This window comes from Catharus ustulatus, chromosome 2 (genome assembly GCF_009819885.2).
Source record: "Catharus ustulatus isolate bCatUst1 chromosome 2, bCatUst1.pri.v2, whole genome shotgun sequence".
Classification (NCBI taxonomy): domain Eukaryota; kingdom Metazoa; phylum Chordata; class Aves; order Passeriformes; family Turdidae; genus Catharus; species Catharus ustulatus.
In genome coordinates, this window is record NC_046222.1 from 52,901,521 (window position 1) to 52,926,332 (window position 24,812).

Consider the following 24,812-nt stretch of genomic DNA (forward strand, 5'->3'; position numbering starts at 1 on the left):
TGTGTGTGGTACATTCCCTTATCTGTTCTATGTACCAGCCTCCACCATAGGGCAACAACTTTTGAATTGATGTAATTTACTGAATAGGAGATTTTCTTTTCATAGTCAAATTATGGGGGTTTTCAAACAGAGATTTTAAATTGTAACATGTATCTAATTTAACTAACTTGACACTTGGGTTTTTCAACAACTTAAGTAATAACAGAAGCAGGGTCGAATGCATGAGCATCCTACAGCTACAGGAATGGTACACTGAGCAGTTATGACTCTCTGTCTTTTTATAGTTTCATTATCAAAATGCTGAACCTTGGCATCCATTAAGTGTAGAACTTCCTTCTAATTTGTGCCTGAAGTTTTTTCTTATGTGATATGTTTCTCTAGAATAAGGACCCAAAAATGGCTCGAGTTGCACTGGAATCTCTGTACAGACTACTGTGGGTTTACATGATCAGAATTAAATGTGAAAGCAACACAGCTACCCAAAGGTAATATGCTTTATTTGTGATGAAAATCCATTGTAGAGTGGATGTTGCCAGTGAAGAGGTTTTATAGTTCTCCTGAATTCCATCAAATTGAACCTATTTTTGCTGTAAAACAAGAAACTCAACTGTACACTACAAAATATTCCCTCTTGTGGCACTGTCAGTTATTCTGTCACCTATGAAAATTACTGTATAAAGTGTTTCTGCTTTTGGAAAAATTAGAAGTCACTCCTTGTTCAGTGTAAGTTAGAAATACTTTTGTAGTGGCCATTGACTAGTTAATTTACTTGTAATGTAGTAATGAAGTAAAAGAATTACACTGGATTTGTAGCAAAGGATCAGAACAAGATACTCCATTGCATTTTCATTTCAAAGGAAGTTTTTTCTGTCTTCCTAAATGGAGTGTCATGCTAAATAAAGGTCTGTGAGATCCAAAAATATCTAATGTCTCTTTTTCTTTTACAGTCGACTCATTACTATTGTCACAACCCTTTTCCCAAAAGGGTCCCGTGGTGTTGTGCCAAGAGATATGCCTCTAAACATCTTTGTGAAGATAATACAGTTTATTGCACAGGTATGGGAGAACAATGCATGTATCTTTCCATATAAAGAACAACTCATTTTCCCCAAAACAAATTAACAAATATATAAATTTCTAATGACTGAATTTTTTGCAACCCTGTTGACATTATCTTTCATCCAGGGAATTAAGAAATTATAGACTGAGCTCAGGCAAACTTCTTTTGAACAGCAAGTTTTGATTAGCCTCATTCCACTGAAAATAGATTAAAATGTGCTCACTTCAACTCACACGTAATTTTTGTAAGTTTTTTAAATTTCCAGCAAGTCAAAAAATGCATTTGTTGGCACACTCTGTCAATAAATTTCAAAATAATAGACTGTGTTTTATCCCGATACAGAGTCATCCCTGCTGTACAGGACAGTAAGTTGCACTGCTTTCAAAGCAGTAAGTCAGATGTCAGCCAAGTTCAGCATGGAGTTGATGCATGTGGTTTTCAGTTCAAATGGGAACTGCTAAAATAGACTAACCTACAGCACTGGAAGTTGCATCTCTTTTATGACTTAAATTCAGAAAATTTTCCCATTGAGCAAAGCACTTAAGCACGTACTTAAAGTCTGTGAATAGGAATGAAGCAAACAGATGCTTAAAATCTTTCCTTAACTGTGCCATCTGTGAATAAGCTCTCTTTATGTAAAATACTGTGTTAGTGACATAATTACTGCGCTTTAAAAGAAATAATTAAAAGCTTTATTTCCAAAATGGATCATTTTGTATTTAAATGCTATACATTTTTGATTTTGTCAACAAAAAGCATTGTAAAAAGCCTAGATCTGATAATATGTTCTACATACTTCTGAAAATCTGTTTTTCCATATATTTAAATAAACCCTGATTAAAGTGGTTTTCAGTGTTCTGTAGCCTTAATGAAAATAACTACCAGAAGTGAGCATCTTAATGATTTGCAGCATTTTTGCTATTTTAGGAACGTTTAGATTTTGCAATGAAAGAAATTATCTTTGACTTCCTTTGTGTTGGAAAACCAGCAAAAGCTTTCAGTCTCAACCCTGAGGTATGATTTACATCTGCTTCTTTTTTTTGTTTAGTTGTATGTACTGCATTGGGCTACATTTACTTCCTGGTTACATTCTAGGCATGCTTTCACCTTTGTGCACTTTTCAGCTCAAATCTTGAATCTGATTTATTGGTAAAATATATCTGTGAATTTCTGTCTGTAAAATGTCACATTGTTTATGCCTTTCTGATGTTTTCTCAGTGACGAATATCAAATGTGAACTAGTGCAAATGTATAGAACAAAAAGTGAAGTATAAATGAAACTATTGGTCACAGTATGAATTTATCATTCTGCTATTGTTATATGCAACACCTTAAACAATTTTAATATAACAATAGTTTTTCTGCAACAGTGTCAATGTTTTTCCAAACAGTTTTACTGAGAATACATGATGCAAGAAAACTTGAAGAAGAAAACACTCTAATAAAATTTTACCACTCTGACAAGCAATGCTCCACTGGTGTTGGTGTCATGAGTCAACTTCCTAGTGCTTTTCCTAGAGAAAACAATCAGAAACTTGAAAAACTTTTCAAGAAAATTAAAATATAAATAAATACTAAAATAATAAAAATTTCTCTTAAAAATATATCATTTCTTGAAATTTTGAAACTATTTTCATTTGAAAATTAAGAAAAAATACAAAATAGTTTGTGATCCTCTTATAAAACATGTCTGTTAATCTTGCAGAATTAAACTGGTGTATCTTTTCACTAAGATGTTAAAATAGAGTGATTGCCTTGCACAAATTATATTTGCTACAAAAAATGTGGAAAAGTAGATTAAACTTTCTACTGACAAAGGCAGGAAAAATGAAGTCAAGCTTTACTTTGAACACAGCTTTCATCTTTCTGTAGCATAGTGAAAAAGAATAGAACAGAATTTTTGCGCGGGCAGTCCACACCATGCTCTGGGTCAGCCACCTGCAGCATTGACTAAGAAGAGCCCTACAAAGGGCATTTTGTGTTAGCCCAACTGAGAGGGGGTGGACATAATCCATAGCTTCTTGTCAAATCAACATCTGAAATTTTACTGTTTCTCAACAGCATTGCAAGTCTGAAAAAAAAAATTACAGCACCGCTTTTTAATGTACATAGACTTTAGCATTCTAAAAAAAACCAAAAAAACATAATCTGTATAAATGTATCTCTGGCTTAGTTTTTGGAACACATTCCAGAGAAACTGAAAACATTTTAGTCTTTCAATCACTGCAGTGTGAAGCTTGCAAGTTTTCCTCTGGTGCATTCCCAGAAGGCATTCAGGTCACTTAGATTCAGCTTCCTTATATTTTCACATTGTAGTTTTTGCATTGAACATTCCAGACTTTGTCAGTATGATAAACCCTGGGGCCTTTCAAGACAGTTATTGATCTTTTTTTCATAACAGATGTAGGTGATTTATGTGTAACTGAAGGTCCATTTAAGATGCATTGCTACACTACACTGTGGATCATATCCAGGTATTTTATCCTGAAGATAAAAAGATTATGTGCTAATGCAAATACTTAAAGTTCTGAGGGAGGAGAGCACTACTCACAGTGGAGATAAGAATTCACTATTTATTTCATGGGCACTTTTTGTGAAATATATCAGACTAGTTAATTTAGTGAAGATACAGGAAAAAATGCCAGCAAGTGCATTCTCAAAATTTCAAAGTGAATGAAGAATATGAGTAGAATATGATTATTTGATTATGGTACTCATCCATCTTCTAAACTTCACAGAGAATGAATATTGGCCTGAGAGCTTTCTTGGTAATTGCTGATAGCTTGCAGCAAAAAGATGGTGAACCGCCAATGCCAGTGACTGGAGCTGTTCTGCCCTCTGGAAACACTCTCAGAGTGAAGAAAACTTATTTGAGCAAAACTCTTACAGAGGAGGAAGCTAAAATGATAGGTCAGTAAGAGAATGGACAACATAGAAACTTGTGTGAGAATGGATGTGAGCGTTTTCAGCACCTGATCAGAATAGTTTATTATTGTTAAGTATTTGATTTATTTTTCTGTTGTAAGCATTTAATTTGTTGTGTGTTCTAATGAAATGTATGGTTCAGTTTGACAAATGCTGCTTTTTGTAGGTTATTCTGAAAAGTCCTCAGTCATGCTTCACAAGAGGTAGTCACCCTGTATTCTGCAAGGGTTTAAAGACTTTAATCTTTCAGTAGTAGCCTTTAATCTTTCAATGCTGATAGCTGTGTTTATTCATGGATATTCATCCTATTAGAAGCAGTACCTGTGCTCAAAGACGTGCCAGCTTTGAAAACCATCGAAGATTCCATTGATAGCCTCATTTTAATTGCAATATCTTAAACTTTCAAAATGGCAAAACTTTTACATGTAATATAATGTTGTACTGAAGTGCCTAAGTTATTAACACTACTGTCATGGCCTTCAATGTAGAGCAAGAATCTTGTGCTGTAGAAGAGCCTGTCTATCATGTCCTGAAGGTGCCTGGTTTTGTTGGCAAAGAGATAAAATCTGGCTGCTCACCTTCACATTTCATTAAGTCCCCAAGTTACATGAATGAAATGAAGTCTACAGCAGTGGTAAAGACCTGTATTGTACTGTGCTAGATCACTGTAGTAATATCAAGAAAATAAGCAGTGTAGGACCCACTGCTGTTGAAGTATTCGAAGATACTATTTTGTACAGTATAATGTTTGCAGTATTAAATTTTTGTATTAGACATTTTATTTGCTAATTTTATTAGCCATTTTATGATCCAGTATTCCAGGTTCCATGTGTAGTATGTAAGCATTCCTTTTGGAGAAGGCAACATATTCTGGTTCTGGATCAGGATATCATTACTAGTGGAACATTCTATCTCATGAGGAAAGCATTTTTCTTACTTCATGAACCACAGCATGACTAAGCAATTTTCTTTTCCAGAATATATATATATATATATATATATATATGTATCTATAGATATCCCAAATTATACAAAAAACATATTTTTGCAGGTATGTCATTATATTATTCTCAAGTAAGGAAAGCTGTGGACAACATACTCAGACACCTTGACAAGGAAGTGGGTCGGTGCATGATGCTAACCAACATACAGATGCTTAACAAAGAACCTGAAGACATGATTACGTGAGTGCTAAAGAACACTAATTCCCATGAAACATGGAGATGTAATTTTGGAACTTTTTCTCTATTTCTGTCCATCACGAGTCATCAGAGAAACAGCAAGAAACAGGAATATTTAGCTTAATTAGTATATACTTTGAAAAAATGTGTAAGACAAGTCGACTGTGCTTCTTTGAATACTGCACTGTTTGGAAGTGAAGATGTTCATGATGTAGGTAGAATCATGTGTGAATCCCATGGCTGTTTAGATGGTAGAAGTAGAATGCTAAAGTAGAAAACATGGCAGCCTAGTCTCAGAACACTGTCTTAGGGTATATTTGCATCACTGAACTTCAAAATGAATGCAATGAATTCTGTTAATCCCTATTAATAACAATATTCAAAAATCCCCTTTGCTTTTCATGCCTGTAATCAAAATCAAATCTTAATTAAAAAACAAGTAATCTTGTGGTAAGGCTTGGATTTGAGCAATATCCCGCTGGAACAGAATCAAACCAGTGTGCTACAAACTGCCTTGAACAGCACCATTTTTCACTTTCATCCAAAATGATTAAAGGTGGAAGTTTCCTGGAGAGTTCTGGTGAGGTGAACATCAAGCAGAGGTTAGAGACACAGAGACATCATCTGAACATGCAGAGCAGAGATTGTGGAGATCTCAACTGTAAGGAGACCTTGCATACTTCTCTTGTTAGAGCAGCGGACATGGTCATTATTCTAGAAAAGAAACAACCCCTGGAAAAATTCTGAGATGTAATGAAAAGGACACTCGTCTCTTTGAGATTTTTTTATTTACTGCTCAAAAAAGTCAACTTCCAAGGAATGCTGTGGGTAATAGACTGACTGCAATGACTGGCCAAAATTGAACTACCTTCTACAACTGATTCAATCTTTATGTTTTTGTATCTCTGCCCGTATATTGTTGCAGTGCCTCTAGGTGAGACTGTAAGCTGTGTCACCAGCACTCTTACTTTATTTATATTCGTAGCTAATATTACTATCCAATAATATTTCATTTTTTTCTTGCAGTCCTACCCCGCATCCTGTTCAGTTCCCACTCACAGTTTTCGTAACCATTTTGGGTGTTCAGGCTTTTGTGGTAGGGAAAGCAAGTTTTGAAACTCACATTTTATTCTTAGAGATAATTGTACAGTGAAACCTTGGGCACTAAGATAAGAAGTGTACTTAATCTTTGCAATAAATATCCTTTGGTGGTTTCTCAGCATCACCAAAATGTTGTTTGTTTTTAGAGTCAGCAAACAAATAGACTCAAAAGAATTTTAAATTTCAGGAAGTCTTAAGATTTGGTAGTAACATGAAGATTGGAATATTTAGGTACTGCCTTTTGTGTTGTACTTTATATCCAGATGAGCTCTAATATATACACTTGAAAGGCAAGACAGATTATAACACATTTTTACTTGTTCTTTCAAGGGAAAGTATCTGGGATACTTAATTATCAGTTGATCTCAAATCCTGTGAACTCACAAGAAACATCAGTGGCTATTACTATCAGGATTGAAAATGATCCTTTAAAAAACTGCATTGTGGATATGTGAAAAGCCAACATTGTTTTTATGTAATTGCTTCCCATTTTATTCACAGAATTCTGTGCTTCACTAGAGTTACATATTTATTTGAATTCTTATGAGCTTTAATTGGTAGATATCACACTATATTTATGTAGATTTTAAAGTTATTGCTTTTGTCATATGTAAAGTTTATGTGCAAACTGTATAAAATGAATAGCACTGTGGTATTTTTATTAACCAATAAAATAAGAATCAAAGGGAAGTAGCTAAACAGTGAGCAGACAAAACATTGTAAAGTATGCAGATTCTGGAATTTTCTTTGGCAGTGTTAGGCTTGCTTCTTGACAATATTTAATTAGTGATCCTTTAAGCATTTATTGTTGAAATAATGAATGCCAGTATGGAGGGTCTTATTAAAATCCTGAGTAAGAAGCATCCTTTGCATCCTGCACTGGGATATGAATTTCAATAGTGGTTATAATTACTTTCCAACATTTAGTTAGAATAGGGCACCCATTTTTCTAAAACACAAACCTGTCCTTGCAAGCACTTCAAAGGCTTTCCTTTCCTCCCTTGTGTGCTGTGCCTGGTAGCTCAGATGGTGAACTGGGTACTTGAGCCTGAGGTTTGAATCTTCTCCTGCTACTCTTCTGAGCAGCTGATAAGCCACGGAACACCCACAGATTTTATATTTATAAATAATTACTCATTTGCCTTCAGAAGAGTTTCCTCTCAGACTATTATTTTACAAATCTCCATTTGAAATGCACAAACTTTGCCCTTGCTAGGGTCTGAGCATAAGGAAACTCTGCAAAGTTCATTTTCCATTTCAAGTCATGAAGGAAGACTTGTTTTGCCTGCACATGAAATTCCCAATGGCACTTTAACGTTAATAACTGTAAAAATACAGCATTTTGTGCTAGTTATTAATCCATCTGCAGTAATTTCACAATTACAAGCCGCACTGACTATAAGCCGCATCTCCGGGTGTTGGCAACATTTCGTTCTTTGTCCATACACAAGCCACACCCAATTATAAGCCGCTCTGTCGTTCGCAGCGAGGACCCGCATGGAACAAAGTTGCCAAATAGTAACAGAATCGTGGGATGACGGGGTTTACTGGTTTGGCTCGGGCCGTGAGGGGTCGGCCCGCTCGGCACTGCCGACAGGGCCAGGTGGCCCAGCCCGGCGCTGCCGCTCGGCAGGGTCACTTGGGGCTGGCCACCGCTACCGCTGGGCGCGCTCGCCCCGGCCCGGCGCTGCCCCGTGGTGGCAGGCGGGGTCGGAGCCCGCCGGCACTTGCAGCGGCAGGAGGGGAAGGAGCCCCCCCCGCTCCTGCGGCGGCGGGAGGGGAAGGAGCCTGCCTGCTCCTGCGGCAGCAGGCTAGGCGGCAGGCGCCCACCTCCCCCCCGAGCCACGGGGCGGCAGGAGGGAGCCCCCGCCTCCCCCCTGGGCTGCAGGGATGGCAGCACGGAGCCCCTCGCCTCTGCCCTGGGCTGCGCTGCCTGAAGGAGGGAGCCCCCTGCCTTCCCCCCACCCTGCGCTGCTGGCAGGTGCTCAGCTCAGCACCTCGGCTCACACTTTCGGGGTTGGAAATTTCAGAAAATTTTTCACATATTAGCTACTCCTGAGTGTAGGCCGCATTTCCGGGGTGGGAGCAAAATTTTAGTCAAAATGATGTGGCTTATAATCGTGAAATTACTGTACTAGTATTTGCTTTAGTGGTAATAGTTGAAAGGGATTTGTTTATAAACAAATTCTAAGTGAGATGTTGTATTGTACTCCTTTTCCAGTCAATTGCTGACACTTTTCAAGTTCTATCTGTTAGAATACAGACACAATGAGACAGAGGTAATTAATCATGAATATAGTTTCCTCCTAACTGTACCATTAAGACAGTTAATTAAAAATATGTCAAGATTTTATTCATGTAATATATGTCTAAGCTGATAAGTAGGGTTTTAAGAGACAGTACAATATTCACTACAAAACTGTCTTTAATCTTAGAATTAAGTAAGTCTAATACCAGTTTATGTCTTTTCTGTACTCACTGAACTGTACTCAGTGTTACTCACAGAAATAATGAATACAGAAAATCTTCTTTCAGACTGCATTGCATCCAGGCTTTCTCTGTGACTGAACACAAAAGTAAGATACCCAAATGCAATGTCGTCTGTTGGGTGGAGAGACAGGGTAATGTAGTAACCAGGGCAACAGACCGGGGTGCAGGATAACTAAATTCATTTTTTGTTTTGTCACTCCATTTCAGTGTGGTGTCAATTTAAGTAGTTTACAATGCTTCTTGGTGTCTCTTTTTCTCCCCTTATTCTTTTCTAGTTTTATTGGAAGCATATTAAAAGAGGAACAATCTTTCTCTGCATGTTTATAATATGGCCTCTAAATAGGACCTTACTTTTTTGATTCTTCCAAAGCGTATTACAGGCTAATAATTACTAATATTGTGGGAAAGACTGCACAGTTTGAAATGCTGTTATGCTTTGGTAATTTCCTCTACTTTCCACCATCAGATAATAGATGACTGAGATAAAAATGAGCAAATTTTTAAAAATCCACACTTTGGGGTTTATCTGAAGGACTTATTTAATCTGCAGACTTATCAAAAATGTTGAAAACAAGTCAGAAAACAACTGCATCTGTTTTGAAAATAATCAACAGCTGAAACTTGAGCTACTTATAGAAGACTCGTGGACTTCCAACCTAATGTTTGGTTCAAGCTGAACTTTGGGCTTAATGACTTTCACAGGCTATTAGGGAACAGTTGTGCCATTCCACAGATCAGAACAACCTTAGGGCTGCTAAAACATGTTGTAGCTGATAAGAGTTGCCAAAATGCTGTTATCTCTGGCAGTGATCAACAGAAACTCTCTGACCATGGCTACCTCTAAATTACACACCTTTTTCAGTATAAAAATGTATCATGATGGTTTTCCATAGGCTTGTCCTCTGTTGGGGCAAATCTCTGGGTCTACAGTCATGTTATTTGAACTTGTTACACACATCCTATTTGCTTTATACAACTGGTAAAATAAAACTGCACTGTGATGGAGAACACCCCAACTCTTTCCTCATTGCCTCATCCAAAGCTTGCATCATATAAGTGCTGATGGAGGATCTTGATGGCGGAATCCTCCTACATTATACCTTCATTTTTTATATATATGCCAATTCCTCTCAGAGAGAAACAAATGAATCCTTAATAATTGTTTTTTCAAGCAATATGATGCATGAGAAGTGTAAAAATCAAAACCATTTATTCAGTGGGAAAATGTAATTATGTTTCCTTCTTATTTCATTTTAGTGTCTAGCTGTCCATTCTGATGCTTGTAGTAGGCCTCTAGCACTTTAGAGGTGGATCATTTAAAACAATTCCTTCTTAAGTTTAGTCAAAATTCTGTTTTAATTTTTCAGTGGTGAAAGAAAACCAAAAATTGATCTGTTCAGAACATGTGTTGCTGCTATTCCTCGATTACTTCCTGATGGAATGTCAAAACTTGAGTTGATCGACTTGCTGGCAAGGTGAGAATTGAATGATTGCTCCAGGGGAACACTGTGAAAAGCTGAGCTACAGAATATGAAACTGTTTCTTTTTATATATGCTTTATAAAAGTAAATTGTTCTTAGTGAATTAGAGATGTCATAGCAACTTAATACGGTTTTTGCGGTTTTATTATGGTTCATTATTTTATGAAAAAGTGGGGATGTCCTCCAGAACTTTCCTATCAGTATGTAGGTTACATGATATTCGCTATTACACAGGAAAGTCACAACATATTACTGTTTTCTATCCATCACAGCATTCTGATTAACAGGAGAAAACATCTTTTCTGTGAAGTGGAAAAACATGGAGATACTTGTTTAGTTTTGATTTATGATTCCACATGTCGCTGGTAAAACAGAATGTGCCAAATGTAGTATATTACAAAAAACTTTTTACATTTTTATTATTATTGTTATTATTATTTTTTAAGCCATAAAATAAAGAAAATATAAGTTAGAAAAATATTATATCCCTCCATTTAATTTGTCTGAGTAGACTTCACTGAACAAGGTAGTCTGTGACATGACTGCTACACCACTTAAGTTTCAGGACATCAAATCAGTGACTTGTGGCAAATAATTATAATAAAAGGTTCTGGTCAGTACAGAAAAGTCTATTACATTTCAGTATGTAAGTGGATTATGGTAGTAAATTGAACCAAGAGAATTTTGCAGCATATTGCAAAGCAAACTTTGCCACCCTGTTCTTGCTTTTCAAACATCACAAATGTGGGAATGGCAGATGTGGGAGCCCGAAGGCTACATACAAATACAGTCTTTTCTCCTCTATGAACAACTAATTCCCAGTGATGTGCCGAAACAGTGAAACAATTGATTCTGGCAGTAGTGGAGAGTGCAAACAGCCAAATAAGCCAAATCATCAACCAGCAGTAGGTGTGCTGTAGTGCATGACCAGCTTGATTTCCTTGTGTGCACATTGTCTGCTATAAATCACTTGTAGGTTGTTTTAAATCATTACATTATTAAATTATACAGATACCTTATTAAACAGTTGCATCAATTCTGCTTAAGGGAAATTTAAAAGGACATGTTTTCCTTTAATCCAATATTTTAACTAGAGTTCTATCCTTATTAATGGCCTTAACTGAGTTGCTAAAAAGCACATATCTATTCTGGTCACAGCTCTTCAATCACAGTATTGTCCAGGTCAGACCTGTCACTACCCTTAAGAAAATTTGGAGACTGGTGTGAGTTTCTTCCTAAATTAATGCTATCCTCCTTAAGTCTCACAACTGTCAATATAACCACTGGCCTATTTTTATTCTGTCATCAAACTTCATTCAGAAAAGGTCAGCTGTGATTCTAAGTATTTCTTGGGTAATTGCCCTGCTGGGACAGTGCAAGCCCTAAGTTTGCTGAGTTGTCTGACTCTGTGAAAAGAAGTGAGATACAAGAGGGCCTGAGGGAAGCTTCTCTAGAGCAACTTCAGAAACAAATACATGCTCAGCCTTTCCCCAAAGAAGACAAACTCTGGAAATCTGTTCTATCCTTCATGTACTCATGCTACAGCATCTTTGAGACTTTGGTTGTGTTTTAAGTCGTATCCCTAAGTATAAGCAAGGGAAAAACAAATAACTTAAAAGAGGTAGGTACACAATAGGTTGGAAAGTAGTTAACAAACTGTTTAGGGTTTGGAAGCTGTACAGAGTGATGTTGAAACAACTGGGTATGGTCTCAGTATTGCAGAGCAGGATCACAAACTGAGCAGATACAAAGAAGTGATGTTCCTATGAAAAGACAAACCTTATTCACATGTATAGGTCTAGAAGGTTTTCAAAAAACTGCTTCTGGTCATATCAATATCAAGAATGCCTGATTTGGAGAAGGAGCATGCAAACTGGGGCATTGTAGTTGAAGAAGAGACTCACCAGAGAACAAGGGAAAAAAAGATAAGTGAATTGAAAAAATTGAGTCTATTTAGCCTGGGACAGCACGAACTGAAAACTGTCTTCAGAAACATACAGTAATTTCACGATTATAAGCCACACCATTTTGACTAAAATTTTGGTCCGAACCCAAAGTGAGGCTTATAATCAGGTGCGGCTTATATATGGACAAAGAATGAAAAGTTGCTGTTTTAGTTTGGAGGACAGGTGTCTGCTGAGAAAGGCAGGAACTTCTCTTTGAAATGGAGAATGTAAACCCCTCCCTCCAAATTATTATAATTTTTAAATCAAGGGGCTTTCAGGCAAAAATACGGGAATTAGAAATAACAGTTCTTTTCTAGGGAAATTAAAATAGAAATACAGTACTACAAAGAAACAAACTCCAAACCCTGACAGAGTCAGAGTACAACCTGACACCCCATCAGGCAGGGTGTTGGTAGCAGTCCCATTAAATGGTGGCTGCATCCTCCTGCAGTGACAGATGTGTTTCATTGGAGCAGTGCTCCTGTAGAAGGTGCAGTTTCCCTCTGGAGGTCCAGTGGTGATGTGGAGAAATCCGGTTTTCCTCTGGAGTCCAGTGGAGAAAGGGGCTCCCTTAGTGTCCCAAAGCCTCTGTTTTTATCTTGGTAAGAAATGTTGGGCTCTTCCCCCTGGCTGGAGCAACTTCCAATGGGATGAAGTAATTTTATCAGTCCCACAGTGAGACTCAATGGGCATTAGCAGAAAATGACTCTCTGGAGGAAGGACGGGTTGTGAAAAGATAAAGAACAATGCCCAACCTTGTTTCAATGGATGGCCCATTAGCAGAATATCTGCCGTTGAGGTAAGGATCACTGCCCCCACCCTCAACAGATGGTGATAGAATAGATACCTTTTATCACACTCTGTATTGTAATGTGCGGCTTATAATCAGGTGCGGCTTATGTATGGACAAGGAATGAAAAGTTGCTGGCGTCCGGAAATGCGGCTTATACTCAGTGCGGCTTATAATCGTGACATTACTGTACCTTCAGAGAAGAAAGTAATAAACTGTTTAAAGAATTAATACCTCGCCTAAACTTAATGTAAATCATCAGAATGCCCCAGTATCAGAACTGCTTCTGCATTCTGTATACTGTCCCATGTTTATTTGGGACCAGACTGACTACTCCCAATTCTGAAAGTGTAGGCCCAGAAGGTAAGCATCTGCAGTTCTAGAGAACTCTACATTACAGTATTGTGTGTTCTTGGTCAGAAACTAGACTCAATATAGGGATAAGAAATTCAGAAGAGGTAAAGTTTCCATTTCTCCCTGTTTTTTAAAAGAATCCTAGAAGCTGTTCCGCCGGGGATTTCTGTGGGCCTGTGCTGTTGAGATGGAAAACTTAAATATTTTCTTTTCACAAGAGATGAAGTTACGACTTTGAGTTAATTGCTTCTTTTATTCACCGTTTTGTTTGAGTTTTTCATCCTCACAACAGATGTGTCATTTAGTCGTTTTCAGAAGGAGTCTGTAAGTCAGCAGCTAGACTTTTTGCCAGGACAGCTGTATTCAAATTATAAACCATGAAGCAGATGTCAAGTATACACTGTACTTTTTGCCCTTTCACTGCCCACTGCAACCATTCATTAGGAATTCCTGAGTTGGTCTTAAATTTAACTGACTCAAGTGCAAACAAACTTGTACTTGCTTCCTGCACTGCCTGTCATACGGTGATAATACATAGATGCATTCTTATGCTCAATTTTAATTTCGTTTCATTAGATAAAACCACTGGGCAGTAACTTTGGCTTAGGAGATGTCTTTGGTATCCTCTCCTCTGCTATTGTTCTGTGTCATTGTGAATGTCATTTCATGGGTGACTTAATTGTGGTCTCGAAAGGTTTCGCTTGTTTATCTGGTTTTGGCATTCCAAAAGGGAGACAAAAATGATCATTTCTTAGCACAACAAAATACTGTGTTTCTAAATATATATGGGAAGTCACATGATTATTAAAGCATAAGTTATTTTTGGAGTCCTACTCGCCAGGGGTGAATTTTCATGGCAGTTGTTTTCTTTTCGCTTAAATAAAATGTCCCCTGCCTCCAAATTAGGCAGCTATAATGAACCAGATTTTTTATGAACCACATCTTATCATACACTTCCAACTGAATGGACTTTGGTTCCACTCCATTTGCTATTTTGGGTTTTTTTTCTCCTAGCTTTCTGTCCATTTCATTATAATGAGTCCTCCTTTTCAACTGTGTAGATTAAATGTAGATAAAATACTTTGAAAATGAGTTCTAACACACTACAGAAAATTACAGTCTCATGGGTAATTAAAACAAAATGCATCATAAAGGCAATGAACCAAAAATTGCAGAACACACTAATCTGAATTTACTTCATCCTGCCAACTTCTAACACAGAAGTGGTTTGATGATTTCTGTGTCAAAAGAAAGTATGTTTTTTTTTTAATGTCGAGAAGGACTTCAACATGATACAAATAAAGAAGAAAATAAAATTTGAATATGAGATCTCAAATGTCACCATCTTTCAGAATGACTTTGAGGATGTTCAATGTATTTCTGAAAGTATAGAAAGTTCTGAGGCTGTTTTCCCCACTTCCTCATCCTAAGTTATTTAAAACATAACATGTTTTTTAATTCAACTGCCTCATTTGAATTCTTTTGAAGATTTGCTTTCATTAATTGTGATTTGCATCTTGGCTAAAGTTTTGTTTTAACTGTTAGCTGACCTGTTGTGATTCTTTTATTTTTATATTTATTGCTAAAAAATAAATATATAAGTCCTGAAATTATGTATTTATTTGTAAGCCTTTTATTATCATACCTATATGGAAGTTATTGAGTTATGAGTGAATTAAAAATATACTTAGCTTGAGAAAAGTTGCCTAATTATGTATTTTAGAGATTTTATGTACTTTCCTGTTTCAGGAAGGGAGTACACTTCTTTTGAATCCTTGAATATCTTCTGCTATAGCAAGAACTACAATATAGAAAACAGGTCAAGGATGTTAATTGTGGTCAGCAATAATGAACCAAGATAGCATCATCCGCCACTGTCAGTGAGGATTTTCCGTGCCTGTCATGTACTGATAAACACGCCTTATATCTTTTATTATCTGACTTTTACTTTTACTTACAGGTTGTCCATCCATATGGATGATGAACTTCGACACATTGCACAGAATTCTCTTCAGGGCCTACTTGTTGACTTTGTTGACTGGCGGGAGGATGTACTCTTTGGTTTCACCAATTTTCTGCTCCGTGAAGTGAATGACATGCATCATACCCTTCTTGATACTTCACTCAAGTTGCTGCTACAATTGCTGACGCAATGGAAGCTTGTAATACACACTCCAGGAAAAGCTTCTGAGCAGGCCAAAACCAGATCTGCAGAGGTATGGAATCAAATTATCTGTGTCCTAACATTTTTACTCATTGAAGGCAGAAATTATGTTCCTTGGTACTGCTGTGGTTTGTGTGTTTTGTATTTACTCACCTGAGAAGAATTCACCATGCAAAATTTTTTTAGGTAATTAGTTCACGTGTCTTTTGAGGACAACCATGTCCTTGTGTAATACAGCAGATGTTGTTGTTGAGCAACATAAGAGAATGCATGTCAAACTAAAATATGCACATCAACAAAAGCACATAAAGTGAAATATGTGTATGTAGATGTGGCAAAGGACATTTTCCCAGGGCTGAAACAGATTGATAATGCTAGTGGGAATGCTGTAAAGAGTGAGGTAGATGTTCTTTTCCCTTGGTTGATTCAGAAACATCAAAGAACCTGATTGTTACCATAGCCTGCTGTCTCCACGTATAGCAAACATTTCTGGGAACTGAACAGCTTTTCTCCTGCTCCTCCCATCTGCACTGTCCCACAGATATTTTCATTATGAAAAATTATTTTAGGCTTATCTCCTGCACTAATCACACTGAGTATGTTTTCCTTTGGGCAAACAAGATGTGTGTTTTATGTCACAGAGGACCAGTAATTAATAGGTAATAACAGGAGTACATTAAAATGTAGAAAAGAGAGATCCTTGCATATTTTTCATTGAATATTATTGTGCTTTACTGGTGGAGTTGGATTCTAGAGGCCACCTACCTAAGGTGTTGGCTGCTACAGGACCAAAGAAGCACCTGAGGACAGGCTCTCTGGAGTAGAAAAAGTGTGGTGTTCACCATCTGATGATTCATTCATGTTTTAGTGGAGGATGGAAAAAAGTGGGTAGATTAACTGAAAATTAGAGGGAAGGATTTGTTCAAAGGACTCTGTTCATACATTGCTTATGTGGAACAAGGTAACCTAAAGCAACAAAACTTGATTGTCTGAGAGAAAATGTCACGTTTCCCAGTCTGGCATCTACATGGCCTCTGCATTTTGATTCTTTACATGTCCTAGTTAAGTAGAACATTTCTTGGAGATGTGGCTTGCAAAACCACCACTGTATTTTCTCCCCCTTGCACTGTTCTCCAGCTGATACCAAATGGATCCAGCCACAGGATCCAGTCTGAGAGAAGCCCCTACTCTAACGTCCTGCACGCCGTCGAAGGATTCGCGCTGGTTCTGCTGTGCAGTTTCCAGGTTGCGACACGGAAGCTGGCTGTTTTAATCCTCAGAGAAATCCGGTCTTTGTTCTTGGCCCTTGGCCAGCCAGAGGTAGGATTTTTTTCTTCTGGAACTTTGGGTTAAAATTTCCCAAAGATAAAGCTCAAAACTGCTCTTACAGTTGCTTTTAACGTAATTGCTGCAGTGTAGCATGTATGCACTTAGTTTATGAAAAAGCTTTTGATCTCAGCTTATTATTTCTGTTTGCCTTAACACTGCAAACCTTTCTGTGGACTCAACAATGTAACATGAATGGCAAATGTCCTATATAATAATTTGAAGGGAAATGTACAGCAACTTCTATTTTCTCTTGGAATGATGTGAATGTAAAATACACTGTAAAACCTTTTTTGCTGCATGGTCATTTTTGTATTGTCAAGGTTATGAATTTATATTGGAAATGAAACCCATTCCTGTGGCATACCATTGTGGGTGAAAAAGCTCCCAGCATAAGACACCTTTAGATCATTCACATGTATTTTCCTTCTATAGTAAAGACGTCTAAGTCTTTTTTATGGATATAGAAATCTGGAGAGTGATGTTGTGTACTGGCGGTCACAGCTCAGTGAGCCATCTAAATGCCTAAGAACACAAATATGTGTGTTCATGGCAAAGGAATGCTTCAATAAACAGTAAGCTAATTTTTCAGTCTTTTGATACCAGCTATCCAAAGTCATTTGGGATTTTCTGATATGTGCTTTTGTTCGCTAAGCAGTGAGCTATAGCCACAAATTAACTTCATTTCAAACCACAGCTTGGACTTACTTCTGAGATTAATTTGAAATAGACAAAATGTACCCATCATTAACAATGAATATTTTTAGCTACTTCAGATTCATGTCCTAATTTTTAGATGTTTCTGTTGCATATCCCAGAGACATAAGAAAGGAAATAATTTGGTCAGGAGAGCAATAAACTTGTATTCTCTGTGTTATGCAGGATGATGACAGACCTATGATTGATGTTATGGATCAGTTGAGTTCTTCTATTCTTGAAAGCTTTATTCATGTGGCTGTTTCAGATTCAGTAAGTACTACTTTACTGTTACTGCTTGTGTTTATATAACAAATATCAGACATGAAATACTAAAAATAATACTGCTAGAATTCAAAGAAATCATACAGTTTTCAGGCTCCAACCCAAGAGCTCCAAGGCTCCACAATCTCCCAGACAATCTGTTCCATGAAAGAAATCATATATGGATATGGAAGATACTGCACACAGAAAATAGAGCAGTTGAGAAAGTCTTATCGCTAGCACCACCTAATGCTGGAGGAACTCACTACTATCATCTGAGAAGGGAATATTAAGCTTTAGCTCCCTTGTGTCCTCAGAAAGTGGCCGTGCCTACACACCTGAGCATAAGCTCCACAGTAATTCACAGCTGGGGTCAGTGTCTCATTTCGCTCTCTCAGGGGCCTGATGTGTCTGACACGCATCAGAGGAAGCTGAGATTGAGCATTTTAAATAAAAAAAGTGTCAGTAAACATAAGACAACTGATTTTACACGCTGTCCTAGAGATTAATGAAAGGCCCATTTCCAGAGGGCAGGAACAATCAGTTTGGGACACTTTTCAGCCTGAGTAAGTTTAAACCAACAAATGGTCCTTGCCACATTGAGTGCCCTTTCCAGGGCTGTGGGTTTGTGCCACATGTTGGGTGCTTAAAAAGGTTACCCCAGCTAGCAGTCAAGCCTCACATACCCACTCACTCACTTCCCTGCCAGTGGGATCGGGGAGAGAATCAGGAGGGCAAAAGCTGGAAAACTCATGGGTTGAGATATGGACAGTTTAACTGGGAAAGCAAAAGCTGTGCACACAAGCAAAGCAAAACAAGGAATTAATTCACCACTTTCCATGGGCAGGCAGCTATTCAGCCATCTCCAGAAGAGCAGGGTCCCATCACATATAACAGTGAATTGGGAAGGCAAAGATATTCACTCCAAATGCCCCTCTTCCATCTTCTTCCCCCACTTCATACACTGAGCATGATGTCATATGGTCTGGAATCTCCCTTTGGGCAGGTGGGGTCACCTGTCCTGGCTGTGTTTCCTCCCAGCCTCCCCAGCATCCTCACCAGTGTGGCACTACAAGAAACAGAAAAACCCTTGGCTCCCTGCAAGCCCAGCTCAGCAATAACAAAAACATCTCTGTATTATCTACCCTGTGTTCAGCACAAATCAAAATACAGCCCCATACCAGTCACTGCGAAGAAAATAAACTCTACCCCAGCCAAAACCAGCACTGAAAGGGACATTAAACTGGTGGGGAGGTTGGGCCCCTCTGCATCTGAAAACAGAAACTGAGCAAGAAAGAGACATTCTGGCTTCATAATACAGGAATTAGGAAATTTGTCTGAAATAACAACACCTGGGTTTGGGTGTTTCATTTTCTAGAGGCCAATATTTGAATTTTTGTGTTCATTCTGTTCATTAATAATAAAGCAAACCAAATGTGTTGCCTCTGTGCCTGGTTTCTGACTAGTGCAGCAAGGAGTGTTAATTTATCTTTTCTCTCTGTAGACAACAATCCCGTTAACACACAGCGTGGATTTGCAATGGCTGGTGGAGTGGAATGCTGTCCTAGTAAATAGCCATTATGATGTGAAAAGTCCTTCCCATGTCTGGATTTTTGCACAGTCTGTTAAAGACCCATGGGTTCTCTGCCTCTTCAGTTTTCTTAGGCAGGAGAATTTACCAAAACACTGTCCTACAGCTCTCAGCTATGCTTGGCCATATGCCTTCACGAGGCTGCAGCTGATAATGCCTCTTGTGGATCCAAAGTAAGTGGCCATCTGCATTTCACTTTATTTTGTATGGGCTGTGTGATTTTAATATACAGTAATTTCACGAATACAAGCCGCACCAATTTGACCAAAATTTTGGTGGAAACCCGGAAGTGCGGCCAATATTCCGGGGCGGCTAATACATTAACAAAATTCTAAAAGCTGCCAACACGGAAGTGAGAGCCCACGGCAGCCCCAAGCCAAGCTGGAGCCCGGTCGGCCCCGGCAGAGGTGGGAAAGCCTGGCAGAGGCGGGGCCAGCAGTGTGGGGGGCAGGCGGCAGAGCCTGAGCCAGCAGGGCGGGGCAGGGGGGCGGCAGAGCCCGGGCCAGCAGGGCAGGGGAGCCCGGGAGAACTGGGGCTAGCAGTGCAGGGGAGCATGGCAGAAGCAGGAAGGCCGACGGGTGGGGCTGCCTGGCAGCGGGGGAAGCCCAGCAGAATCGGGGCCAGCAGCGTGGGGGAGCCCGGCGGTGCGGGGGCCTGCAGTGCCGGCCAGGGCGAGGAAACGCGGCGGCGGTGCAGACGGGAGGGGGCGGCCGGCGAGCCTGGCAGCGGCGGCAGCCCTGCCAGCCGGGCGAGCGAACGCGGCGCGGGGCGGTGCTGACGGGAGAGGGGGGCCAGCGAGCCCGGCGGCGGCAGCAGCACCACCCGGCCAGCCCCGCCGAGCCGTGGCGCTGAGCTGGGCCACCCGGCCCCGTCGGCAACCATGAGCAGGCCGAGCCTGCCTGGCCCCGCCCCGAGCCAGTAAACCCCGCTATGCCGCGATCCTGTTACTAATTGGCCAATTTGTGAAAGCTGCGCACGGATTCTCACGATGAACGAAAGTGCGGCTAATATTCGGGGTGCGGCTTATCTATTGACAAAGACAGCAACATTGTCGAGGCACCGGAAGTGCGGTTTATAATCCGTGCGGCTTGTATTTGTGAAACTACTGTAAACTTTCCTTTGGTCTCATGTTTGAGTATCAGTCCACACATCCTGCAAGGTGCCATACAGAAATCGGTGCCACGTGGGTTTGAGTTTCATAATTGCAACTTGTAAATTTTTATTTATTGATTTTTCCTGTGTATCATGTCATGTTGAATTGCAGCTGGTAGATGCATACCATGTTTTATTCTCTCTTAAATGTTTTTAAATACTGTAATTAAGACTGGAAGATCACTTTAATAATTATAATTTATTTGTAAATTCTAGTATTCCTGTTAATGCAAAGAAAACAAGTACAGCAAGCAGTGGAGACAACTATGTTACTTTGTGGAGAAACTACCTTATTCTGTGTTTTGGAGTAGCAAAGCCCAGTATTATGAGCCCAGGACACCTGCGTGCTTCAACACCAGAGATCATGGCTACCACTCCTGATGGAACCATGAACTACGATAATAAGGTGATGCAACCTGTTGCAAGCAAACTGTAATTTTGTTTAGGAGAATTTTAAGCTGCATCCACATGCAAAATCATGTCCTGATGAAAATATTTCAGTTAGGGAATATTTTGATATATGCAAACTACGTAACACATATAATTAACAATTAAAACATCTGTATGATATGGTGTGTTGATAAATATTTGGCAAAAGCCATAGTGTTTTCAATATATTGTTTGGGGTATTTTTGCATTCTGGGTGATGTGCATTCAAAATATAGACGGTCTGGACATGTGTTTAAGTTAAATTTAGTTTGTCACCCCCTTTCTTTCCTTGTAGAGCACTCCAACTTGTAAATTTGAAGCGTTAAGCAATGAAGCAGATTTCCAAATGCAAACTGTATTCCTGTTGGATATGTGCCTGTCAGAAGCAATAATATATAAAATACACTTTCAAGTAGTAGCAACCTGTGAGGAAAAGTAGCTCCAAAATGCAGTTACTGGAATATTTTAATGAAGCAATTAATTAAGTAAATTACAATAATCTGAACTAAAGCAAAGAGATTTCCCAGATGTATTTATATGTTAGGCATTATTGAGATGACTGTCAGGTAACAGACATCCAGTTAGACTGGTGGATTGATATCCATAATAGCAAAATCATTCCAGCATGTTTTTAAAATATGTATTAATTCTCAGACAGTTTGTAAAAAAAATTGTGTTTACTTAATATTGATATTCTGACAAATAAATTCAACAATATTTTAATATATTTTAGGCTATTGGAACTCCATCTGTTGGAGTCTTACTAAAGCAGCTAGTTCCTTTGATGAGACTTGAAAGCATAGAAATAACAGAATCACTTGTATTGGGATTTGGAAGAACAAATTCCCTTGTTTTCAGGTACTTTTCCACTTATCATATATTCTCAGTTATTTGCCTCTAATACAACTGCTTTATTTTTGTTGTAACTTAAATATATATTTAAATTTTTATTTGCACTTCAGAGCTTTGTTTTTATATGTTGGATAAAATATTTATGCTTTTCAAAGGTCATTAGATTTTGTGTACAAGTATTTATGTTTTTTTGATTTAGGGAGTTAGTAGAAGAACTCCACCCACTAATGAAAGAGGCCCTAGAAAGAAGACCAGAGGTTAGTTGCAAAAACCAAATGTACTAGCTTTTTAAATGAAAAATTATTTTTAAAATAGTAATTCTGTTGTTTTGAAATGTATATATATTGTTTTGTACTAACTAGCAAATTAAGCTCTCTGTGCAACAAGAATTTTATTAATTACATAATTTAAAATAATTCCATTAAAACCTAGTTTAATTTAAATTCTATCAGTGATCTGAAATGTACAATATAGAATTCCATTCTGAGGAAAAATTTCCCATCCAATATGGAATGTCCCAATACAGAACTTGGATATATTGGAAATTCATTTTCAGTATCTGGGAAAAAAAATCTTTAACACAGCTGGGCTACAAGCACATTTTTTAGCAGAGTTTAGATGTGCTTTTATTTTCAGGGCAAGCAGGGTCACATATTTCAACTTCATGGAATCACAGAATCACAGAATGGCTGGAAGGGACCAGAATGGTCCAACCTCCCTGCTCAGGCAGGGTCATCCTGAATCACATGGCACAAGATTCATTCTAAATAAGATCAGTTTACTGACAAATTCATCAGAGTTTTAACCTTCATTGTAGTACAGTAATTTCACAACTATAAGGCGCAGCCTTTTGACTAAAATTTTCGCTCGAACCCAGAAGTGCGCCTTATAGTCTGGTGCACCTTATATGTGGGCAAAAGTTCAGAAATTTGCCTACCCGGAAGTGTGAGCCGCGAGCCGCGGGGGGAGCCGGCAGGGCTGCGGGAGCGGGGTGGAGGCGGGGCCGTGGCTGCTGGGTGGAGGCGAGTCCAGGGGCCCGCAGTGCTGCAGCTGCTGGGTGCAGGGGGGCTGGGGGCCTGCGACTGCCGGGTGCATGGGGGCCCGCGGCGCCATGGCTCCTGGGTACAGGCATGCCGGAGTGGAGGCGGAGCCATGGCTGCTGGGTGCAGGGGCCCAGCGGAGCCACGGATCCTGGGTACAGGCGGGCCCGCGGCACCCCTCCTGCCGGGTACAGGCAGGCCTGGGCCCATGGCTTCGGGGTTGAGGCGGGGCCTCAGCCAGCAACCGCGTGGGCGGAGCTGGGGGCGGAGCCTCTCTGCAAAAAAAAAAGTGCGCCTTATAGTCCGGGGCGCCTTATATGATCTACAAAGTTGCGAATTTTGCCAACTCCCGGGGGGTGCGCCTTACAGTCTGGTGCGTCTTATGGTCGTGAAATTACTGTACTCTCTTTTGTTACAAATGAAAGTAGTGCTGGAAGGGTTACCAACAGATCTTCAATCCACACAAGAGAGAATTCTGTGTTCTTAAAAACCTCTGGTGATAAAATCTGTAGCCTCAGTAAGCAGTTTAGTTTCAGGATGTGTCTATGCAGCTAACCAGAAAAGTCATGGGGAGAGCTTCAATACTGGACTCAAGTTCTGCTGTTTTCCCTCCTTGACTCAGTTTTAGACCATTCCATCTGGCTCCAAGATAGAAATCTGAGATGGCTCATGGACAATTCTTAATAATTCTGTGTCTGGTAAATGTCCACAATCATTTCCATTCTGTGTTGCTTCACACCTGAGTTCAGTAGTGTGGCGTCCATCCCTATGAAGTCACTCATTTGAAGGTCACTTGTTTTGATACTGTGCAGAAGTGGATTAATACACCTTGGTGCAGCCGCTTGCCTCTGCATTTTGTCTGTGCAAAATGACAACTTAGACTTGAAAAGCCTTTTCTGGAGATGTACATATCTAGTGTACCCTTGGGCAAGGAATTTCAAGGATTCAGAGGTTTACTGTATGCAGTAAAAGCAAATTTAGCACATGGAATTTTCAGTAGAGGAGTATGAGAACAAGAGACTGCAATGTTAATTGCTGTATTTTTCCTGATATGAATAAATGGGACACCCTCCTGCAAGCAGTGCCACCTGGAAACCCAAGAGTGACTGTATGGGCTGTGTGGCTGTAGAGAGCATGGCAGGCCTCCATGTCAGCAGGCAGATATCCAACACACCAGAAACAAGGTCCTTGAACATATGCTGTGACTAGGAAGAGAATTCCCAGCATGGCCAAGAGCTGCAGGGATAAGCCAAAATGGACATTACACAAGATCCGCCCTGTGGGCACTGGCACGGAGCTTGCCAGACCACCTCTGACACTGCTGCAGGAGGCAGCTGTGTCTGGCAAATACTGTATTACAATAAAACTGCTTTTTTCTCTACATGTGCTTCCTGGAGCCTTAAAGGTGCAACAGGAGAAAAACAGGGCTCTGAATAGAACAAATCAAATGGCATAATTATTTGAATAAAACCTTTGGCTGGGATGCTGCAATTCTGCCATTTCTTGGTCAGAATACCAGACAAAGCATCATTTTGTTCTCCCACACATCTAATACTGGCCATGGACAGAGCCAGAGTCCTAGAAGAGATAAGCCTTTGATCTCAGTATTACTCAGTTTTGAAGAGCAAAATCTGCATTTTCTCTGAGCTTTTCTTGTTTCTTTGAGTGCAACAGCAGTTTTTTTACCTTCTTATGTTTTTCTTGCGTAGACGAGAGCCAGAATACAAACAAGTCAATTTAGCCTTTCAGCAAAGAACAGGCCTTGTTGCATTCACATCTTTCCAGGAAAGTTAGAAGACAGAAAGGACAGCTTTCTAGAAGACAGGGAAATACAATGAGCCAGTTAACAGCCATGCAGTCCTGTTCTGTGGGAGGAGTACATCACTGTGGGCAAAACTCCTGCAGTCAACACTGCAGCATTGGACTGGAGTGGTGTCTGCTAGGAGCTCATTTGAATGTGAGTGTTGATG

The 24,812-nt window shown here is 39.4% G+C and overlaps 1 protein-coding gene across 1 annotated transcript in view; it reads left to right on the forward strand.

Moving 5' to 3' along the window:
• LOC116992255 (protein furry homolog) overlaps positions 1 to 24,680 on the forward strand; it is an 89,663-nt gene extending 64,983 nt beyond the window's left edge. The window contains exons 12-25 of the mRNA XM_033051713.1: positions 382 to 485; positions 948 to 1,056; positions 1,988 to 2,074; positions 3,799 to 3,970; positions 5,037 to 5,169; positions 10,125 to 10,232; positions 15,289 to 15,544; positions 16,630 to 16,812; positions 17,701 to 17,787; positions 19,283 to 19,542; positions 20,738 to 20,927; positions 21,684 to 21,808; positions 22,002 to 22,059; positions 24,552 to 24,680. Coding sequence (XP_032907604.1) covers positions 382 to 485; positions 948 to 1,056; positions 1,988 to 2,074; positions 3,799 to 3,970; positions 5,037 to 5,169; positions 10,125 to 10,232; positions 15,289 to 15,544; positions 16,630 to 16,812; positions 17,701 to 17,787; positions 19,283 to 19,542; positions 20,738 to 20,927; positions 21,684 to 21,808; positions 22,002 to 22,059; positions 24,552 to 24,680 — 2,001 coding nt within the window. The remainder of the gene's footprint in view (positions 1 to 381; positions 486 to 947; positions 1,057 to 1,987; positions 2,075 to 3,798; positions 3,971 to 5,036; positions 5,170 to 10,124; positions 10,233 to 15,288; positions 15,545 to 16,629; positions 16,813 to 17,700; positions 17,788 to 19,282; positions 19,543 to 20,737; positions 20,928 to 21,683; positions 21,809 to 22,001; positions 22,060 to 24,551) is intronic.
• Positions 24,681 to 24,812: the final 132 nt, after the last annotated feature.